At 49.8% G+C, this 19,258-nt stretch overlaps 1 protein-coding gene across 1 annotated transcript; it reads left to right on the plus strand.

Annotated features, from left to right (window-relative positions):
• The first annotated feature begins 3,432 nt into the window (after positions 1-3,432).
• ZNF783 (zinc finger protein 783) lies at positions 3,433-17,778 on the plus strand. The gene is made up of 6 exons (XM_069462498.1): positions 3,433-3,456; positions 7,239-7,640; positions 7,728-7,854; positions 7,998-8,126; positions 14,198-14,326; positions 16,943-17,778. The coding sequence occupies exons 1-6, from the start codon at positions 3,433-3,435 to the stop codon at positions 17,776-17,778; spliced, it is 1,647 nt and encodes a 548-aa protein (XP_069318599.1).
• The last annotated feature ends 1,480 nt before the right edge of the window (positions 17,779-19,258 follow it).

Below are 19,258 nucleotides of genomic sequence, written 5' to 3' on the forward strand. Positions count from 1 at the left end.
ATCGGACACTGTTTTGAAAACTTAGGACACATCAGTGAACGAAATGAAGATCTTTGTCCTAGTTGAGTTTATGTCCTGTCAAAATCAGTTCTATTCCACTATTTGACCTTTGCACAACCCTTTCCTAGACCAGCACAGTATTTCATTCAGCCTTAGATTTTGTTCACCCACAAATATCTGAGCGGCCTCCATGGGCAACATTCTATAGAGGGATAAAAGGGTAATCAGAGATCTTGGATTTACAGGCTGCTGAGGGAATCTAATACAAGGTAGAATATGTCTTCAGATAAGTGAGGCTAAAATGCTGTAAGAATTCAGAGAACAGGCCGGGTGTGGTGGCTCATGCCTGTAATCCTAGCACCCTGAGAGGCCGAGGTGGGCAGATTGTTTGAGCTCAGGAGTTCAAGACTAGCCTGAGCAAGAGCGAGACCCCGTCTCTAGTAAAAGTAGAAAGAAATTATATGAACAACTAAAAAAAAAAAAAATATATATATATATATATATGTTAGCTGGGCATGGTGGCGCATGCCTGTAGTCCCAGCTACTCGGGAGGCTGAGGCAGGAGGATCACTTGAGCCCAGGAATTTAAGGTTGCTGTGAGCTAGGCTGATGCCACGGCACTGTAGCCCAGGCAAGAGAGTGAGACTCTGTCTCAAAACAAACAAACAAACACCAAGGGAGAGTCTGCAGCATGGGAGGCTTTGGAAAGGCAGGGACCACAACTTAACTCTACCCTGATGCCACATCTCTGAGGACACACAAGTGCTCATGAAACGATTTATTTTTATTTCTTATTTTTTTAGAAACAGGATCTTGCTCTCTCCCCAGGCTGGAGTACAGTGGTGTGATCATAGCTCACTGCAGCCTTCAACTCCTAGGCTCAAGTGATCTTCCTGCCTCAGCCTCCCCAGGACCCCAGCAGTTGGGATTACAGGCACACACTACCATGCCTGGCTAACTAAAAAAAATTTTTTTTTTTTTTTTTAGAGACAAGGTCTCACTATGTTGTCCATGCTGGTCTTGAGCTCCTGGCCTCAAGCGATCCTCCCACTTCAGCCTCCTAAAGTGCTGAGATTACAGGCATGAGCCACCACACCCAAATGTTTGTTGAATGAAGTATGATGGGTGTTCACACAAAAGGGAGCTCAGTGTTGTTGGAAATAGGGAAGGTTTCATGGAGGAAGAGGGACTTGATTATACTTCTTGTCTCCCTCTACTAATGCTTCCACTCCTAATGTCTTTATAATTCTGTGTGGGTCCACTCCCTAATCTGAATTACATGCCTGGATTGTAGGGTGAGCTGCCCCTCTCTTTTGGCTGAGGACGTTGTGGTGGGGACGATAGCACTTGAGTGTCCTGACCCGACTTTGAGTAATCCTGCATGTTACTCTGGTGGCCCTCATCATCTGATGACCCCACTTTCTGCAGCAGAGGCAGATGACTGGCTATGTTAGTGACCTGCACCCAGGGCTGGGCCTCCACTTTAGAAACACAATGCTGTCAGTTCACCCAGAGGTATCCAGGCCCTGGAGATCTGATCCACAAAGAAGCAAACTCACAAGAGACAGTTTAATAAAGATCAATGTAGTTTTAATTTATGTCAAAGCTACAGCTGACTTGATACCCGGGCTGGTCTGCTCAGGAAACCACATTGTGGTGCAAAGTGTTTAGTTTTTAAAAAGATACATATTTATAAAATCAGAGCATGGGAATAGGAGGTAGCTGTGGGAACCTGATAAACATGGCCATCATTCTCAAACCGTGATCACCAGGCCAGTAGAACCAGCACCATCTCTTGGGAATTAGAAATGCAAATTCTCATCACCCCACCTCCTTCCATCTCAGACCTAGAAATGCTGAGGTTTGTACCCAGCATTCCGTATTTTAACAAGCACCCCAGGTGAACATGATGCACACTAAAGTTTGAGTACCACTGACTGAGAAACTTTTTTTCCTAAAAAACTAAGACCAGCTGTCAAAAATTATAGCACTAATCCCTGAACAGAGCTCATTAAGTACTAACATTTCTTCCTCTCCAATCCACTTTACAAACTCTGCATTGGACCCTAACCCTTATTTTATAAAGTCACAATTTACCAGTTTCTTATAATCCTTAATATATTGGACTGATGAGATCATAGGGATGCTTTTAATGTATTCAGTACACATTTGTAATTTGTCTCTCAGGTTGGGTTATTTCAGCAAGAATTTCCAAACTAAATAATGCTAACTGTTGATTTTTTTATTACCTTTTAAAGTAACACACCTTGCCCCCAATTCTAGGAGGTGTTCCTTACTCAGCGTATCCGTTTCTTTATGTTCTGTTAGTTGGCCACACTTTTGTTTGGATCAAATATTTGCAGAAGTAACTTTATCCCTCCATCTCCCACTGCACACAAAATGAAAAAACTAAAAAACAAACAAAAAACCCCAAGCACACAAACAAAACTGCAGATTAATTCCTAGTGGGAAAAATTTGCTGGGTTGTTGGACAAAGCGTGTAAGATGAACGGGAAATGCAGAAAAGGCAGAAAACAAAGCTTACACTGCATGCAGCACATTTTATTAAAGATGCTTCAGCAAGTTGTGACCAAAATGGGTCCTAGATTGGGTGGTTTATGCAAGATGTTTCAGGCTCTGAACTAGTGATGGACTTGACTGACTCCTGCTGTGATCCCAGCCTGGAGCCAAAGCCGCAGAAGAATCCCGGGTTGGTGGCTGAGGGGCAAGTCAGGCCTGGGAGTGGCAGAGAGGGCCCGGCGGAGGATGTCGGCCCTGGGAGCAGGCCCCGGGGGAAAGGAAGAGACCCCAGATTCCCCGAGGGGAGAGGAGGCCTTTAAAAAACAATCTGCACTTTTTCTTTTCCCAAACTAATAAAGTCACTTTAGGCGCTAAATTCTGTTAAAGGCGCTAAAATAGTCTCAATCCACTTGAGATCACCCGTCAAGGACTGCCCGCTCCCCCGACACGGTTTTCCCCCCCACCTTCGAAGTTCCAAAATCTGCGCGCCGCCCCCAGGAGCCCTCGCCCGGGCTCCCGCGTGGGACGCCGGCGCCCCTGCGCCCAGCACCCTGGAGAGGGGTCAGGTCCCCCGGCCGGCCCGAGCGCGGCCTCCGCCGGACAAGGTCTGCCTGGAGGCCGCGGCGCGCCCGCCCGGGCGTCGACGCCGCGCCCCGGTCTGGGCCCCGCCGGCGTGCGGTCCTACGGGCTGCAGGGGGCGCTGCGCGCGCCCTCGGGCCCGGCCGCCGAGCGCAGCTCTTTTTTAAAGGGCCAGCGGGGCACGTGGCTCTGGACGCAGCTCGCGGCCGCCGGGCAGGACCTCCGAGGCTGGGCGGCTCCCGCCCCGCCTCCGCCGTCGCCGCCGCGCCGCACTCCGCCAGGCCCGACAGGCCGGGCCCGAGGACCGCAGCCGAGCGAGTGACGCGGGTAGCCATGGCCGAAGCGGCGCCCACCCCGGTAAGCGCCCCCGGCCCCGCGGACGCCCGCACGGGCCAGGCCGCCGCAGCCGTGTGGGCCCGTGCGAGGGTCTCGGGCCGCGCCCCAGCCAGCCGCTGGAGGGCCGCGGGCGCAGCCTCCGAGCTCACTGTTCCGGCCATCGCTGGGTCCCCGAGTCCCGCCAGCGGCTCTCGTCTGGCGTCGGGGCCAGGCCTGGAGGCCACTGACCGGGCGGCCCAAACTGCAGGCCCGGCGGGCGGGGTGCGACGTCAGGCAAGCGGACGAGCTGGCCCCTCCGCGGCCTCTGCCAAGCCAGGCACCAGAGTTTCATTGAAGACGACGATGCGACCTCGCATCTGAACTGAGTAGCTGTTTCCCCCATCCATTGTCTCTTTTGAGGTCCCGCGGCCCCCTCCCAAGGCTGGCAGGGAGGACAGGGGTCGCCAGCATGACATCCGCAGAGCCTGAGGCCAGGGAAGGGACTGGCCCAAGGTCCCTCATCTAGCGGATGCAGGAGCCTCACGCCCAGGCCAGGAGTTTGGAATTAGACCCCTTTTAAGATACCTAGTATTCTGCGTTTACCTAGGACAAGATAGAAAACGTTGTTTACAAGACGAATTGTGGAGTTTTTTTGTTTTTAAAGATTAGTTTAGCCGATTTTGGAATGTTGGCATGATATTGTGCAGTTCTTCCAATTCGAAGAAAATAATCCTTTTCCATTTGTTGACATACTCGAAAAACACCTATAAAGCACTCATAAGTGGTGTCTGCTATTATTAATACATCTCAGTGAAGTTTTGAAACCTTGATTTTTCTGGATGCTTTTTAAAGGGAACTTCCTCTCCCTCTCCTTTAGTTAGTGAGTTTGGTGTGCTTGCATTTGGGCTCCCTCAATGCAAGGGAGAGAGAGGGATTGGGGATTGTGCGGGTTTATGGCCCTGTTCCCTGGGGTGGGGGCGGCGGGGCTGGAAGGCCTCTCTGTAGCTGTATGGGTGACAGGTCAGCCCCGCCTAGCCGGGGCTCACTGCCTCAGCACCATCTGCCTCAGCACCATTCCTATCCACCTGCTCCTTTCCCTCTGTGGCCTTGCAGCACCCGAGAGCCCCAAACTTCCCAAACAGGACAGGTTTGCCCTCAGCTCGGTTAGTCCATTCTCTCACACAGTTATTATGAGTATTTCTAAGTTGGGTGTGGTGGCTCTGGCCTATAATCCTAGCAACTCAGGAGGCTGAGGTGGGAGGATTGCTTAAGGCCAGGAGTTCGAGTCCAGCTTGAGCAACAGAGTGAGACGCCCATCTCTTAAAAAATAAGAACGAGTATTCCTGTACAGAATTTTTCTCCTGGAGAAGAAAGAACCACATTAATTTTTCTGCATCCCCACTGTATCTATCTTTATTTATTTATTTATTTATTTTATTATTTTTTTTTTTGAGACAGAGTCTCACTCTGTTGCCCAGGCTAGAGTGAGTGCCGTGGCGTCAGCCTAGCTCACAGCAACCTCAAACTCCTGAGCTCAAGGGATCCTCCTGTCTCAGCCTCCCGAGTAGCTAGGACTACAGGCATGCACCACCATGCCCGGCTAATTTTTTCTATATATATTTTTAGCTGTCCATATAATTTCTTTCTATTTTTAGTAGAGATGGGGTCTCGCTCTTGCTCAGGCTGGTCTCGAACTCCTGAGCTCAAACGATCCGCCCACCTCGGCCTCCCAGAGTGCTAGGATTACAGGCGTGAGCCACCGCGCCCGGCCTTTATTTATTTATTTTTAGAGACAGGGTCTCACTCTGTCACCCAGGCTGGAGTGCACTGTTGTGATCATAGCTCACTCTAACCTCCAACTCCTGAGTTCAAGGGATCCATCTCCCTGGCCCCCCAAAGTGCTGGGATGACAGGTGTGAGCCACAGCCCCCAACCCCAATGTACCTTTAGTGTGATAGGTGTTAGTGGTCATTATTGAATGCATGCATTGTTCTATCATTCATTTATTCAGTAAGCAGTTATTGAGCATCTGCTATGAGTGGGGCACTCTTTCAGAAGCTGGGGCTACAACAGCCAATAATAAACATGGGGGAAATAAACCATAAAACAGGCAAACACATGAAATCATGGATTATTAGTGCTGTGAAGGGACTAACATGGGGGCCTGCGCTAGATGTGTCGGGCAGTGAAAGTCTCTATGAGGTGATGTTTAAGCCAGATCCTTAAAGATGAGGGGGACCCGGATGTGCAGAGGTATAAGGAGGAGGAGAGCTGGTGTACCCTAGGAACCCATGGGAGGCCAGTGTGGCTGGAGCGTAGCAAATAACTGGGAGGCCATGTGGTCAGAGAGGTAGGCCGGGGTATGAAGAAGTTTAGATTTTATCCTAGGTGCACTGGGGAGCTATTGAAGAGTTTTAAGCAGGGGAATGAAATGATCTAGTTTGTGTTTTTAGAAGATGACTGACTCGTGTATCGTGGAAGAGAAGGTTGAAGTGGGGAGATCAGGTGGGCAGAATTGCAGTGGCCCGGGCCAGGCCCATTGCGACTTCTACCATGTGATGGCAGTGGGGAAGGAGGAGAGTGGACGGATTTGAGATGATTTCAGAAGTCAAACAGATAGGGTTCAAACCATGAAGGACAAATGAAATGGAGGGCTGAGATGTCAGTTTGTCTTTCCAGCAAGGCTTTTAGCAAGGTGAACGAGGACCTGGGCCATTTGCATATGTACAGTGAGGACTCGTAAATCAGACACCAAGGCAAGCTGAGGCACTTCAGAATCTTTTCTCCAAGGCCCTGAAGAGTGATGGAATGAAAGAGATGGAAGAAAAAAAAAGGCCACATGAACTACTTCATACTGTATTCCTGAGCCAAGACCATACCGTCATCAGCCTCATTGTCTTAGTCTGCTCGGGCTGTCATAACATAATACCATAGATTGGGTGCCATAAACAACAGAAATTTATTTCTCACATTTCTGGAGGCTGGAAGTGCAACTTCAAGGTGCCAGCTGATTTGGTTCCTGGTGAGGGCTGTCTTCATGCTTTGCAGATGGCCGTCTTCCCGTTGTGTCCTCACCTGGAAGAAAGAGAAATCACCTTTCTCATGTCTCTTCTTACAAGGGCACTGATCCTGTTTATGAGGGCTCTACCTTCATGACATAATTGCCTCCCAAAGGCCCCACCTCCAAATGCCATCATATTGGGGATTAGTGCTTCAACATATGGATTTAGGGGGGACACACATTCATTCCATAGCAATCATTACATTCTTAGCCCTATCAACATAGGGCTCACATTTATTATTTATTGTGTGCTAGACATTGTAACAAGTGTTTTTTTTAAACAAAGATTCTCCTTCATTCTCACGACCCTTTTATGTAGGTAATATTATTATCTCCATTTTTTAGATGTGGAAGTGAAGTTGAAAGATATTTTAAAAACCTTGCTCATAGTTGGCCAGCTTGTGAGTGGCAGAGCTGTCTGGCCGCAGAGCTCTTGTTCTCTGTGTGCTACAAAGCCTTGGCCCTTCATTTTCTGAGGAGGAGATTGAGACCCAGGAAGAGGAGTCACTTGCCTGACGCTGCACATGCTTCTCTACAGCCATATTTTTCCTCCTGTTTCCCACTTGGAAGCACCTTGGTCCAGCCAGTATCTCCTGTCACCGAGGCTGGATATCCTAGCCTCCCAGTCCACCCCCACTCTTCTGCTAACTGGCCCTCAGGATCTCGATGGAGCTTTCCTAGGGCAAGTGCCATTCCGAGGTTTCTTTTTCAGGTGGAAATTCAATTGCATAATTCCATAACATCTCTCTTTTCTTGTGAGCAGGCTCCCGAGAGGGACAAGCAAGCAGAGGACCAGAGGCCTTCGACTCCTCCTCTATCACCCCAGCCAGCTGCTGAGAAGAGTTCGTATCTCTACTCCACGGAGATCACACTGTGGACAGTGGTGGCCGCCATTCAGGCTTTGGAGAAGAAGGTAGATTGCTGTCTGGCCCGCTTGCTGACTCTGGAGGGGCGCACGGGGACAGCTGAGAAGAAGCTGGCCGACTGCGAGAAGACGGCCGTGGAGTTCGGGAACCACATGGAGAGCAAGTGGGCCGTGCTGGGGACCCTGCTGCAGGAGTACGGGCTGCTGCAGAGGCGGCTGGAGAACGTGGAGAACCTGCTACGCAACAGAAACTTCTGGATCCTGCGGCTGCCCCCAGGCAGCAAGGGGGAGGTCCCCAAGGTAGCCCCTGGGTGCCCTGGGCTGGGGTAGCCTAAGGGTCCATGCTGTGAGCCTGTTGGTGAGCGTGTGCCACACTTGTGGTTCCAGGTGCCCGTGACCTTTAATGATGTGGCCGTGTATTTCTCCGAGCAGGAGTGGGGCAAGCTGGAGGACTGGCAAAGGGAGCTCTACAAGCACGTGATGAGGGGCAACTATGAGACGCTGGTCTCCCTGGGTAAGGCTGCAGAGGGAGGACCTGGGCCTCTGTCTGCAGGTTGGCCTCCTGCAGTCGGTCTTTGCTTTGGCTTCTGTTACTTTGGGAGTCTCTGCATCTCTGTGGGGATATGGGACCCAGCTCTCTCCCCATTTCCCGCACAGATTATGCCATCTCCAAACCGGACATCCTTACCCGGATAGAGAGGGGAGAGCAGCCTTGTCCCGAAGACCACTGGGACCAGGAGAAGGGGAATGAGGAGGAAGCAGCACGCCCAAGGAAGCCAGGAGCTGGTGAGTGTGGGGGCAAGATGGGGAGCAGCTGGAGCAGGCTGAACCATGGCTCCACACTCCTGGGCTCCCCAGACAATCTCAGAGGCCAGGACAGGAGCCCAGACCCTTAACCCAAAGCAGGGCACCCTCTGTCCAAGGCCATCCTGAGTAGGCAGGTGGAGGGCTTTTCCTTAGAGCTGTAAGGTTTCTACATCTGTACTAAGGGACAATCACACTCACTTCAGGTTGTGAAAACTAAATGGCCTGGCCGATGTTGAGCACGTACACACAGAGCATTTTATAATTATGGGGACCTATTATTGCTAATAGTAATACCAGCTGCAGTATTGCCGCTGCCTCCTGGAGTCTTCAAGGGTGTCCATGTCCACCCTGTGCCCCTGTCACTGCTCCCCACCTGCAACCGTGGTGGGAAGGCCTGTCAGGGACTGCTTCCCTGTGTGGCAGTGGGCCCTTGGAGGCTGGGCATGCTGCATCCACACAGCTAGTGTACAGGACAGTGCTTCCAAACGTGACTGCACATCAGAATCCTATGGGGACCTTTTTTGAAAATAAAATTTTTAAAAATAAATGAAAATAGAATAGTACAGTGAACCTCCAAATGATCATCACCCAGACTCAACAGTAGTTTGCTACATTTGCTCCATCCATCTAGTTTTTCTTTTTTCTGAACATAACGACAATACTAATATCACACCCACAGAATATCATCTAATACTTAGCCCTTGTTCTGTTTTCCCTGATAGTCTCAAAAATGTCTCTATAGGTGTTTGGATCCTAATTCTAATAAACCAAAGTCCACATGTTGCATTTGGTTTATATGTCTCTGAAGTCTATAAAAAGCCTATAAACATCCCCCATCCTTTTCTAACAGCTTTATTGAGATGTAATTCACATACGGTACAAGTCACCCATTAAGGTGTACAATTCAGTGTTTTTTAGTATATTCGGAGGTGTACAATGATCACCATAGTCCAATTTTAGACCCTTCTTGTCCCATCAGAAAGAAACCCCATACCAACCCACCAACAGTCACTCCCTGTCCCCTTCCCGTGTTCTGCTGCCTCAGGCAACCACAAATCTGTTTGTTGCATCTATGGATTTGCCCATTTGGGACACTTCATATAAATGGAATCATGCAATATGTGACCTTTTGTGTCGGCTTGCTTTCTCCGCGTGTGAGGTTTTCACGGTTTGCCCTGCAGTAGTGTGCGTCAGTGCTTCGTTCCTCCTCGCTGACTGATGTGCCGTTGCATAGATATACCGCATTGTGTTTATCCATTTGTCAGTTGATGGATCCCTCCCCCCCCCCCGCCATTTATTTGTTGACATCTCATTGTCATTTCTTATGTCTTTTTAATGTTCACATTCTGGATCTGGTGTCCTTTAACATGTTCTTTTATTTCTTGCATTTCCTAAGCTGTTAGGTAGCTCTGGAGGCTTATTTAGATTGAGGATCAATGTTTTTGACAAGACTACTTCAGACTACTCCCTGCCGTATCGTATCATGAGGCACAAGACATTTGGTTGTCTTTCTTTTTGTGATTGTCACCCTTCTATCCCTCTATTATAAAGTTCCCCATCAATATTTCCCCTGATGATTTTAATAACCATTGAAGATTGTTGTCTGGATTCATTATTTCATCAGGGGTTGCAAGATGGTGAAATTCTGTCATTACTTCTGTACTTAATAGCAGAAATTCTTTTATAAAGAATAGTTTCCCCATCAACTCCTTTAGTTACCCTGAAATACATCCTGCACAGAAGAGGAGGATAGATGCTTAATTCTTTCCTTCACCAGGTTGAGAATGAAGAGTTGCTGCTTTAGTAGTTTCCAGAGGTGACCCATGACTTGGGCGTTTTTGTTTTAAGTATTATTATGACTCCAGAGATTGTTGAATATTTTACGTGTGCCATTCCTTTGCAGCTATTATTTTCCTGCTTAAATTGTCCCATCTTTAGCTAGTAGGAGCCTCTTTGAGTTGGTCCATAGGTCATTTTGATGTGACTTTAGTGGCTTTCCAGGCACCATTAGATTATGCCACATTCATCTGTGTATTTCCTGCCCAGACCTGGAATCAACATTGTTCCATGGATTTTTGATTCCTTTCAATGAGGAATGGTATTTAGAGACCACAATATGAGTGTTAGTTTTTCCTAATTTTTAGCATTACTTCAAGGTTTTTGTCAGAAAAATTTGTATTTTTGAAAAGGGAAAAATCATGAGTTTACATTGATATTTCAAACACAAATTTAATATTCTTTGATTTTACACTTGTATATCATTTTCCTTTTTCATGGAAATCTTAAATTCCTGACTAAATTAACCTAATTACTTATGCATGATCTTATATCCAATCCTAACATTTCATTATCCTGTAATATCTCACAATTTCAAAATAATGAAGCCAGTAATTCTACTAACAACTTTTAATTGAAATCTAAGATTTCTTTGCAGCTCTCTTTATCCTCTGTATACATTCCATTCAGGATTATAGACAAAATAATGCCTTTTAGACTGGGTGTGGTGGCTCACGCCTATAATCCCGGTACTTGGGAGGCTGAGGTGGAGGATCACTTGAGGCCAGGAGTTCCACACCAGCCTATGCAACGTAATGAGACCTCTGTCTCTACAAAAATGAAAAAGTTAGCCAGACATGGTAGCACACTTGTAGTCCCACCTACTCAGGAGGCGGAGGTGGGAGGATCACCTGAGCCCAGCAGTTTGAGATTGCAGTAAGCTGTGATCGACACTGCACTCCAGTCTGGGCGACAAAGTGAGACCCTGTCTCTAAAAAAGAAAAAAGTGCCCTTTAAAGTCACTTGAAATAATTATTTTCTCTATGCATTTATATCACCAATTTGGTATATAGTTGTATTCATTTGTTTCTGTTTTAGATTTTTAGAGATTGTTCTTTTTACTTTTTGAGTTAAGTTAATTTTTTGAACATGTAAGATATTTTATGTTTACAAAGTCAAAATGATTTAGCAGAGTACATTCAGGGAAGTCTCATTTCCATCCTTGTCCCCTGTCCCTAGAGATAATTGGTTGGTTTTTTTTTTTCCCCAAACCAAAGCGCTGTTGGATAGATAATCATTTTTGTTAGTTTATTTATACTTGCAGTGTTTGTTTTTGGAAATATCAGTAACACATAGATACATTTGTATCCCTATCCCAGTCTTGTACGGTGTGTCCTAGCGATCACTTTATGACAGTGTGTAGGGATCTTCCTCAGTTCTTTTGTGGATTCAGAATGTTCTGTGATGTGATAGTTTATTTAACCAGTCCCCACTGTGGACATTTGGTTTATTTCCAGTATTTTGCTGATATAAATAATACTGCAGGGAGTACTTTGTATATAAATCAGTTCATATTTTTGCCAATGTATCTTTGAACGAGATTTCTAGAAGCTGGACTTCTGGGTCAAAAGGTAAATGAATATGTAATTTTGGGAGAATTTATCACCAAATTCCCCTACATAGGGCTCGTATCATTTGCATTGTCATCTGTGTTGTGAAAGAGGGCCTCTTCCCCTCAGCATGGCCAACAGAGAATGTGGGCAAACTTGTAGGGTTTTTGTCAGTCTAATAGGTAAGAAGTATGTCAGTGAAGTTTTAATGGCATCTCTCTTACTGAGTGTGGTTGAGGTTTTTTTTTTAATATGTTTAAGAGTCATTTAAATTTCTTATTCTGTGAATTATTCATCTTTTTTTGCTATAGGAAGTTTTTTAAAAGTGCATACTTCCTAGGCCCCACCCAGAACTACTGATTAGAATCTGGGGGTGCTCCCTGGGGGTCCTTCTATAGCAGCCTGGTGGAGGACTTGGGTTTGGAAGCCATCGTTCTAGTGTTCTGAGCCAGGAGTCCCTAAAAAGCCAGATTCATTTTTTTTAAAATAATTCTTTATTAAAAATTAAGCAGCCCTTAACTATGAAAGTAAACTTCTTTCCTCCTATCCTCTACATCAGAGAACATACTCAGAATATGTTCATTAAAAAAAAACAAGATTTATAGATTATCAAACTGAGATCTGGGAACTTTGACATACGGTGTTTCTTTGAGTCCAATTCTTCCATCCCCCTGGAGCTGAAGGGTCTACCTGCTCGAGGGACTGGTTGGCACCACCGCCCCCTTGCACATTGTCACTGGCAAAAGCTGGGCTCACAGCATTTTCTGGGAGATGCTGCTGCTGTCTCTCCTGCCATTCTTTCAAAATAATCTTCAGTGAGGTTGGCCTCTTTTTCTGGGGGACCTCCTGCTGCTTCCTTTCTTCATCGAGGGGGGGCGGATACTGGAGTCCAGGGGGCTATGTGGGCTCCTCGCCTGACTGAAGAGGCATCTTTAGAGGGGCCCAGCTCTGCCCAGATCTGGAACACCACCGGTGTGCAGGAAGGCTTTGATTCTGGGGCTGCTGCTGCTTTTCCAGTGCTGTCGGCATCCCCCCAAATCCAACTGTAGCAGAATTTGGGTCTTCTTCCCACCATTTAAAAAATTTTAATTCTTGGTGGCTCTTGGAACTGTTAGGATTCCATATTTTGATTTAGACATTTCTTTTTCTCATTCTTTCCTGAGGCTTCACTTAGCTCAGAGTTACCCCTTTGTGTTGGTCTGGACTTTTTAGTAGGATGAACAATGTCTTTCTCTTTGTTGTAGGAAGGATCCAAAGATTAAACTTCAGAAGACGATATTCTAAAATTTTTAGGATCTGCTGATGGAGCAACCATCTTTAGGTTTATCATGAAAGCAACATTTTTAGGGGTTGGTGACAGTTCTGTAGATAATGTCTGCCGAACAACGTAACCCATCGTTGTCTATAATAACTCCCTTGTATATGAAGGGGAATTAGCAGCAGTGTTATCAGTTACAGATTCAGCTGGTTTATTATTTTTCACTATTATTTTACCCTCTAATAACCCTGAAGCTATTTTTACTACTTGTCCTGGAAGAGAAATGCCAGTCGAGTGGACAGGCCCCCTCTTGGGTTGCTTTTCTATCTTTGCTAATGATTGTTTCTCTGGATCTTGCAGTTCAGGAAAATCCAACATGGTAAATTCAAATCTACTTCAGGATTAGAAGTAGAACCACATTTTTCAATGATTCTGGACTTCCTGTCTGTCCCTTGAAGATAACCTTCTGATTTCCAACTCTTCTCAGCATGAATGGACACATGACGTGCACCTTTAGCTGATTTTAGCTCAGATGCTAGATTTCCATCAGCCTTTTTGCCGTCAGTCTTTTGTTCATATATATTTTTTTCTCATCACAGGTTTTTTTCCTTAAAAAAACCAGAGCTGCATTTCTTGTGGGAGAGGGCACATGTGCTCCTTTCTGGGCTTCACCATTTGAAAACCTCGGTAACAGCTGGGTTGGTTATGATCACCCTGGGAGGCAGGTGCTGAGCACACATTTTGTGTCAACACTGGAGTCAGGAGAGCAGGTGCAGGGACGAAGAGTTATCTTAAAAGATGAACACTGAGGTGGAAACGTGGGTGCTCCAGGGGCCACATCTTTAGTATATATTTCTGCCTCACCCTGGTCTCCCTGCCACCATGGAGAGTGGCTTGGAGGAGGAGGCTGCCAGGGGAGGCCAGCAACACCCTCTTGGCTGGGAGGACAGGCAACGTGGCATTTCTCCTCTCTGCCTTAAGCTAGGTTTTTAAAAAATTTTTCTGTGGAGATATGGGATCTTGCTGTGTTGCCCAGGCTGATCTTGAACTCCTGGCCTCAAGCAATCCTCCTGCCTTGGCCTCCCAAAGTGCTGGGATATAATCTATCTCTATAGGCATAAACCACCATGCCTGGCCAAAAAGCCAGATTCTTGACCCTGCTCTGTCATGACCTGTCTGGTGATGATTACTGTGAATTACTATACTATTCAGTTTCCTTCTCTCAGACATGGAGGCTTTGGACTAGAATCTAGCCACTAGATGGCCATCATCACACCTGTGTTTGAGCCGATGCCCCAAGTTCCCGTTGACTCTGCACTGGCCCTTCTGCAGAGGGTCCCTGGCCACTGGGGTGGGCAGTCTGTGTTCCCATGTTGTGCCCAATGCCCCTGATGTGCTTTTCCCAGGCCTCCCTGCACACCCAGAGCATGCTGCCAGCCCGCTCAGCCCAGCCCAGGAGGAGCCAAGGGAAGTAGCAGCCCCTGAGCAGCAGCAAGACTTGGAGGCGAGAATGACCCCACCCAGGCCAGGCACCGGTGAGTCAGGACAGCCAAGGCAGCAGGATAAACTGTCCCAGGGCAGCGCGCCGGTTATGGAAAAAGGGTACTGAGGATAAGAGCCGGCAGCTTGGGGGTGGGAGAGATGGCTGGGGAGCCCGCTGGGCTGAGGTGGACTGAGCTGGACAGGCTTCCTGGGAAAGGGGCCTTGGAGACAGGTCTAAAAGAAGGTGTGTTTTGGCATTCTCAGCATGAGACAACAGTCTGAATAGAGTTGTGGGTTCTTCAGGTGCTCTGGAGGCCTGGCACACCCGTCTGGCTAGAGTGGGGGGAGGGGCGTGCAGGGGCATGTCTTGGGCCTGCACAGGGTTCTAAGAGGGTCACATCAGTGGGGCTGTATGTGTCTTGTCCTGGCATGGTGCTGGTAAGTTGCAGTTTTTAGTAAATGTCCTTTTTCTGAAGACCTATTAGGAACTCTGGCTTTAGTCATCCTTCCAGAGTTCTAAAGGCAAGTCATGGCCACCGTTTCACGGGAATGTGTGATTCAGAGGGCATTTAATGTAATGTTTGGCCTGGCCTTCGTACCTGGGTGGTCTTTCCTGGCCTGGCTCTTGTGCTGGCCTGATGTTCAGCCTCTGGTTGCTTTCTCTCCAGTGATTTTGGTGTATCTCCCCCACTGAATGTGTGACCTCCCACAGGCTGGAGGTGACATCTCTTCCCTTCCCTTCCCTGTGCTCCTGTGCTTGTGGAGTTCGAGAGATGGGACCTTCTCGGGTGGGAAGGCAGTGTCCCTGCTGCATTGCAGACCTGGAACTGTGTCCTGAGGCCTCCCCAAACCCTTTGTCCTTTCAAGGCCCATCTGGGTGACAGTCAGATGCTGAGGGCCGAGTTGTTAACACTGGCCTATAGTGGGGGTTGAGGTGTGGCCTTCATAGCTGTCTTGCTGCTGCTGGTGCTGCTTCTTTTTTTTTTTTTTTTGAGACAGAGTCTCACTCTGTTGCCCAGGCTAGAGTGCCGTGGTGTCAGCCTAGCTCACAGCAACCTCAGATTCCTGGGCTCAAGCGATCCTCCTGCCTCAGCCTCCCGAGTAGCTGGGACTACAGGCATGTGCCACTATGCCCAGCTAATTTTTTCTCTCTATATATTTTTTTAGTTGTCCATATAATTTCTTTCTATTTTTTTAGTAGAGACGGGGTCTCGCTCTTGCTCAGGCTGGTCTCGAACTCCTAAGCTCAAACAATCCACCCGCCTCGGCCTCCCAGAGTGCTAGGATTACAGGTGTGAACCACCGTGCCCAGCCTACTTCTGAAGCTCTCTATACAGAATCCCTGTGGCCCCCTCTCCCTGGCTGGTACTTGAGCATGTCCAGAGCCCACAGGGGACATGGCTGTCCCACCATAGGAATCCAGTGTCAGAAAAGGCCCTCATGAGATTGTCTCTCTCACAGAGCCTCCAGCCAGCACGAGTGTTTTGTCCTTGATTAAACAGGAGGGAGAGTCTTCAGATAGGGAGTCATCAACTGCCCCTCCTAGGGACATCCTGCCCTGCTTGGAGCCAGGTGAGTGCAGGGCGGAGGCACCTGTGGCCACAGCAGAGCCTCACAGGCACTCAGGGGGCCCTTTGGGAGTGGGGTGGGCTGGGTGATGGGACCTGGTGAGGGGCTTCTCCTCCCTCACCCCCCGGCTGCTATTTCCCCCGGGACTGTGGGGACCCAGATCAGTCAGTGGGCCTGGTCTTTCCCCATTGCGGTCTGGCCTGGGTGGAAAGGGACTGCATGAAAACAAGCTGCACGCCACCAGGTTTGCACTCTGTTGATGACAGAAAGCCACACCCATGGTCTTGGCCTCAGCAGCACTGTGAAGTGGCCAGGCCCACAGTCCCCCGTGACTTGCAGTGTGCATGTGCGGCCTGCGATTTGATTCAGGTTCCTCGGCCTAGCGTCTGTGCTCTGACAGGGCTTGGCGCCAGGACCCTTCCTTCCCAGTGGTAGGGACTCTGGAGAGCTGTCTGCTGAGACCTCAGGTCTTGGGTCCCGGGCACATGGCTGTGACTACCCACTGCTGCCTCAGCCCGTCCTTCCCACTGCCCTGTCCTGGCTGTTCCTGTGCCTCAGTCCCCCTCAGAGTTGAGCGAGGCCCACACTGAGGTCATAGTGCCTCTGTCTGTCACCAGCGAGTGCAGTGCCAGGCCTGTACACCCGTGTAATTTGTCATGTGGATGAGTAACTTTGAGCCTACAGGGCTCATTGCCCTTGACGTGTCCTAACTAACTTCATCAGACTCGTGGGGGTGGGGTCCTGCCAGCACCTCTGCCATGCGGAGTGTCTCACTCTCCAGGGTCTCTGCCTCTGTGTCGCCCCCTCATCTTCCCACCCATCTTTCTCCTATCTGGCTGACCCCTGACCTCCCTGGTTCCTGGCTTGGCAGTTTGATGACCTCTTTCCTGATGTCCTTAGCCTGGCCGCCTCCAGGAACGGGGCAAATGGCAGCAGACAGGACTGAATGAAATCCTCAGGCAGTGCCTCTGTGCTGTGAGCACTCAGAGGACAAAGGATTCCAGGGAGGCAGGAGCCGGGCTGAGGCTGGAAGCAAGGACTGGGGCCAGGGCCAGGGCGGTGAGGTCCACTTGGAAGCCAGCGTGGATTCCTTTTGCCAGGTGGTGGTGTGGCCATCAAGACAGAGGCACAGTCTGAAGACAAGATGATGCCGGAGCAGCTCTTCCTGGTGGCGTCCCCAAGCCAGACCCAGTGTGGAATCCCCAAAGGGCCTGGGAACAGGACTGGGGGCCCCAGCAGGCATCACGCCGAGGGTGTGCCCAGGTTGCGGGCGGGGGGGCCGCGGCCACCAGGGGTTATGGGGGAACCGCCCCGAGTCCTCCCTCGCCGGCGAGAGCGGGCCTTCCCCTGCCCAGACTGCGGGCAGAGCTTCCGCCTGAAGATTAACCTGACGATTCATCAGCGGACCCACGTGGAGGAGGAGCCCGGGGAGGCCCGGGGCAGCTCGCCCACCGGGTGGGGGGCAGGCCACGCCGCCCTGGAGCCGGGAGAGGTGGTGGTCCCGGGCCCTGTCATCCGCTGGCTCCCCGAGGAGCCCGAGGGCCACCGCTCCGTGGCCGGCCGTGCCTTCATGGGGCGGAGGCCGGCGGCCGCCAAGGTGTACCACTGCAGCGAGTGCCTGCGCTTCTTCCAGCAGCGGAAGAGTCTGCTGCTGCACCAGCGCCTGCACACAGGCAACAGCCAGGGCTGGCCTGCCTGTCCCTACTGCGGCAAGGCCTTCCGCCGGCCCTCGGACCTCTTCCGGCACCAGCGCATCCACACCGGGGAGCGGCCGTACCAGTGCCCGCAGTGTGGCCGGGCCTTCAACCGGAACCACCACCTGGCTGTCCACATGCAGACTCACGCCCGCGGCCAGGCGGGCCCGCACTTTCTGGCTCCCTCTGCCCGCCAGGGGAGCCTGCCCCGGCCGCGCCCCCGCCACACCGAGGAGGGCTGACCTGGCAGCACCTGCTCGCTCTCTGTGGGGCGGGGCCTGCCTTCCCCCTGGTCCTGACTCTGCTTCCTCATCCGGTATGGTTTGGAGAGAGGTTTGTTTTTTGTTTTTTGTTTTTTTTTCATTCAGATGGGAAGCAGTGGCCCTTTTGGTGACAGAGTGTATATGTGTGACCAGACGCCTCCATTTCCTGTTTCCCTGCGTTTGTCACTCTTCACTGCCTTTTCTACATTCCTGACTTGTGAAGGATTCCTTAGGGCTTAAAGGATGCCAATTTTTGGTGGGGGCCTCTGGCAGGTACCATGGTTAAGAGGAGCAGAGATCACAGCGCTGCGATAGAGACCTGGGGGACCTGGGGTTTTGATTGTGTTCACAGAGGTCTCACCTGCAGTCAGCATGAGCAACAGCAGAGCGGATGGACAGCCTGAACAAAAGGCACTGGAAACTGTGCTTTCTGCTTTGTTACTTTGAAACTTTTTTTTCTTCTATGGAGCTTCTCTAGTGCTTTTGTATGTGTGTAGTTGCAAAGGGGACCAAGAGCTCTTGAGGGGCAGGAATTATTCTGCCACCTCCTCTCCGAGTGGGGCTGGCAGGGCTAGAAGAGGAGCTCAGTCTCCACCAGCCTGTGGGTCTCAATGGGAGGCCGTGGCTGCCGTTCTGGAAACAAAGTGTCTTCGCAGGTAGGGGTTTGGCCCAGAGTGTTCCCAGTCCTTCCCCCACTGGCCAGTCACATGCATTATTGACTTTTGTTATCAGTTGAGAGGGGAATGGAAGACACTCCTCCCCTAAGGTCTCAGTGTTCATGGGTGTGCAAGGTCCATCAACTGGACCCCAGAAAACACCCTGGGGGGATGCAGGGCGAGCCCAGGAAGCTCCTCCCCAAGAAGACCCTGGGCTGGGTGAGGCTGGTCAGCTCTCCAGGCCTGCTTTGTGGCATTAAAGAAGGGGCTGCCTTCTCTTGAAGGTGGAGTTCTTTGAGAATCAGGCTCTGGGGCAGAGTTGGGCTAGATCTGGGTGAATCCTTCAACCACTGATGGTCTCATTCACAGTCCTTGTCTGTCAAAGGGGGTCATGGCTCCAGTGTGTCCTACCTCACTTTAGAGTTGTCAGGGTCAGATTTAGAGGCACTGGGCCAAACGTGAAGCCTAGTTTTGTCATGTTCCAGCTCAGGGCCTCCTTTCTCTTCCATGTTGGTCACCAGCTCTTTCCCCCAGTCAAAATCCCTCAGGAAGCACCTTTGTCTTCTGGAGTGAGTGGGGTTCTGCTGGGTTCAGTGGAAGACTTTCCCGCTGGGCTGTGTCCTGCAGGAGCCCTTTATATTTCAACCAAGTTCTTATCAAAGCATAAGATTCAGACTGGAAGTTCAGGCAGTATCAGGCCTCATGGAGAAGTCTTGAGGAAAGCTAGCTTCTTGTGCCTCTTAATCACACCACTTTGGGTACTGCCTCTAGAGCAGCCTGGTGAGAGTAATTCTGCAGCTGGA

This window comes from Eulemur rufifrons, chromosome 29 (genome assembly GCF_041146395.1).
Source record: "Eulemur rufifrons isolate Redbay chromosome 29, OSU_ERuf_1, whole genome shotgun sequence".
Taxonomy (NCBI): domain Eukaryota; kingdom Metazoa; phylum Chordata; class Mammalia; order Primates; family Lemuridae; genus Eulemur; species Eulemur rufifrons.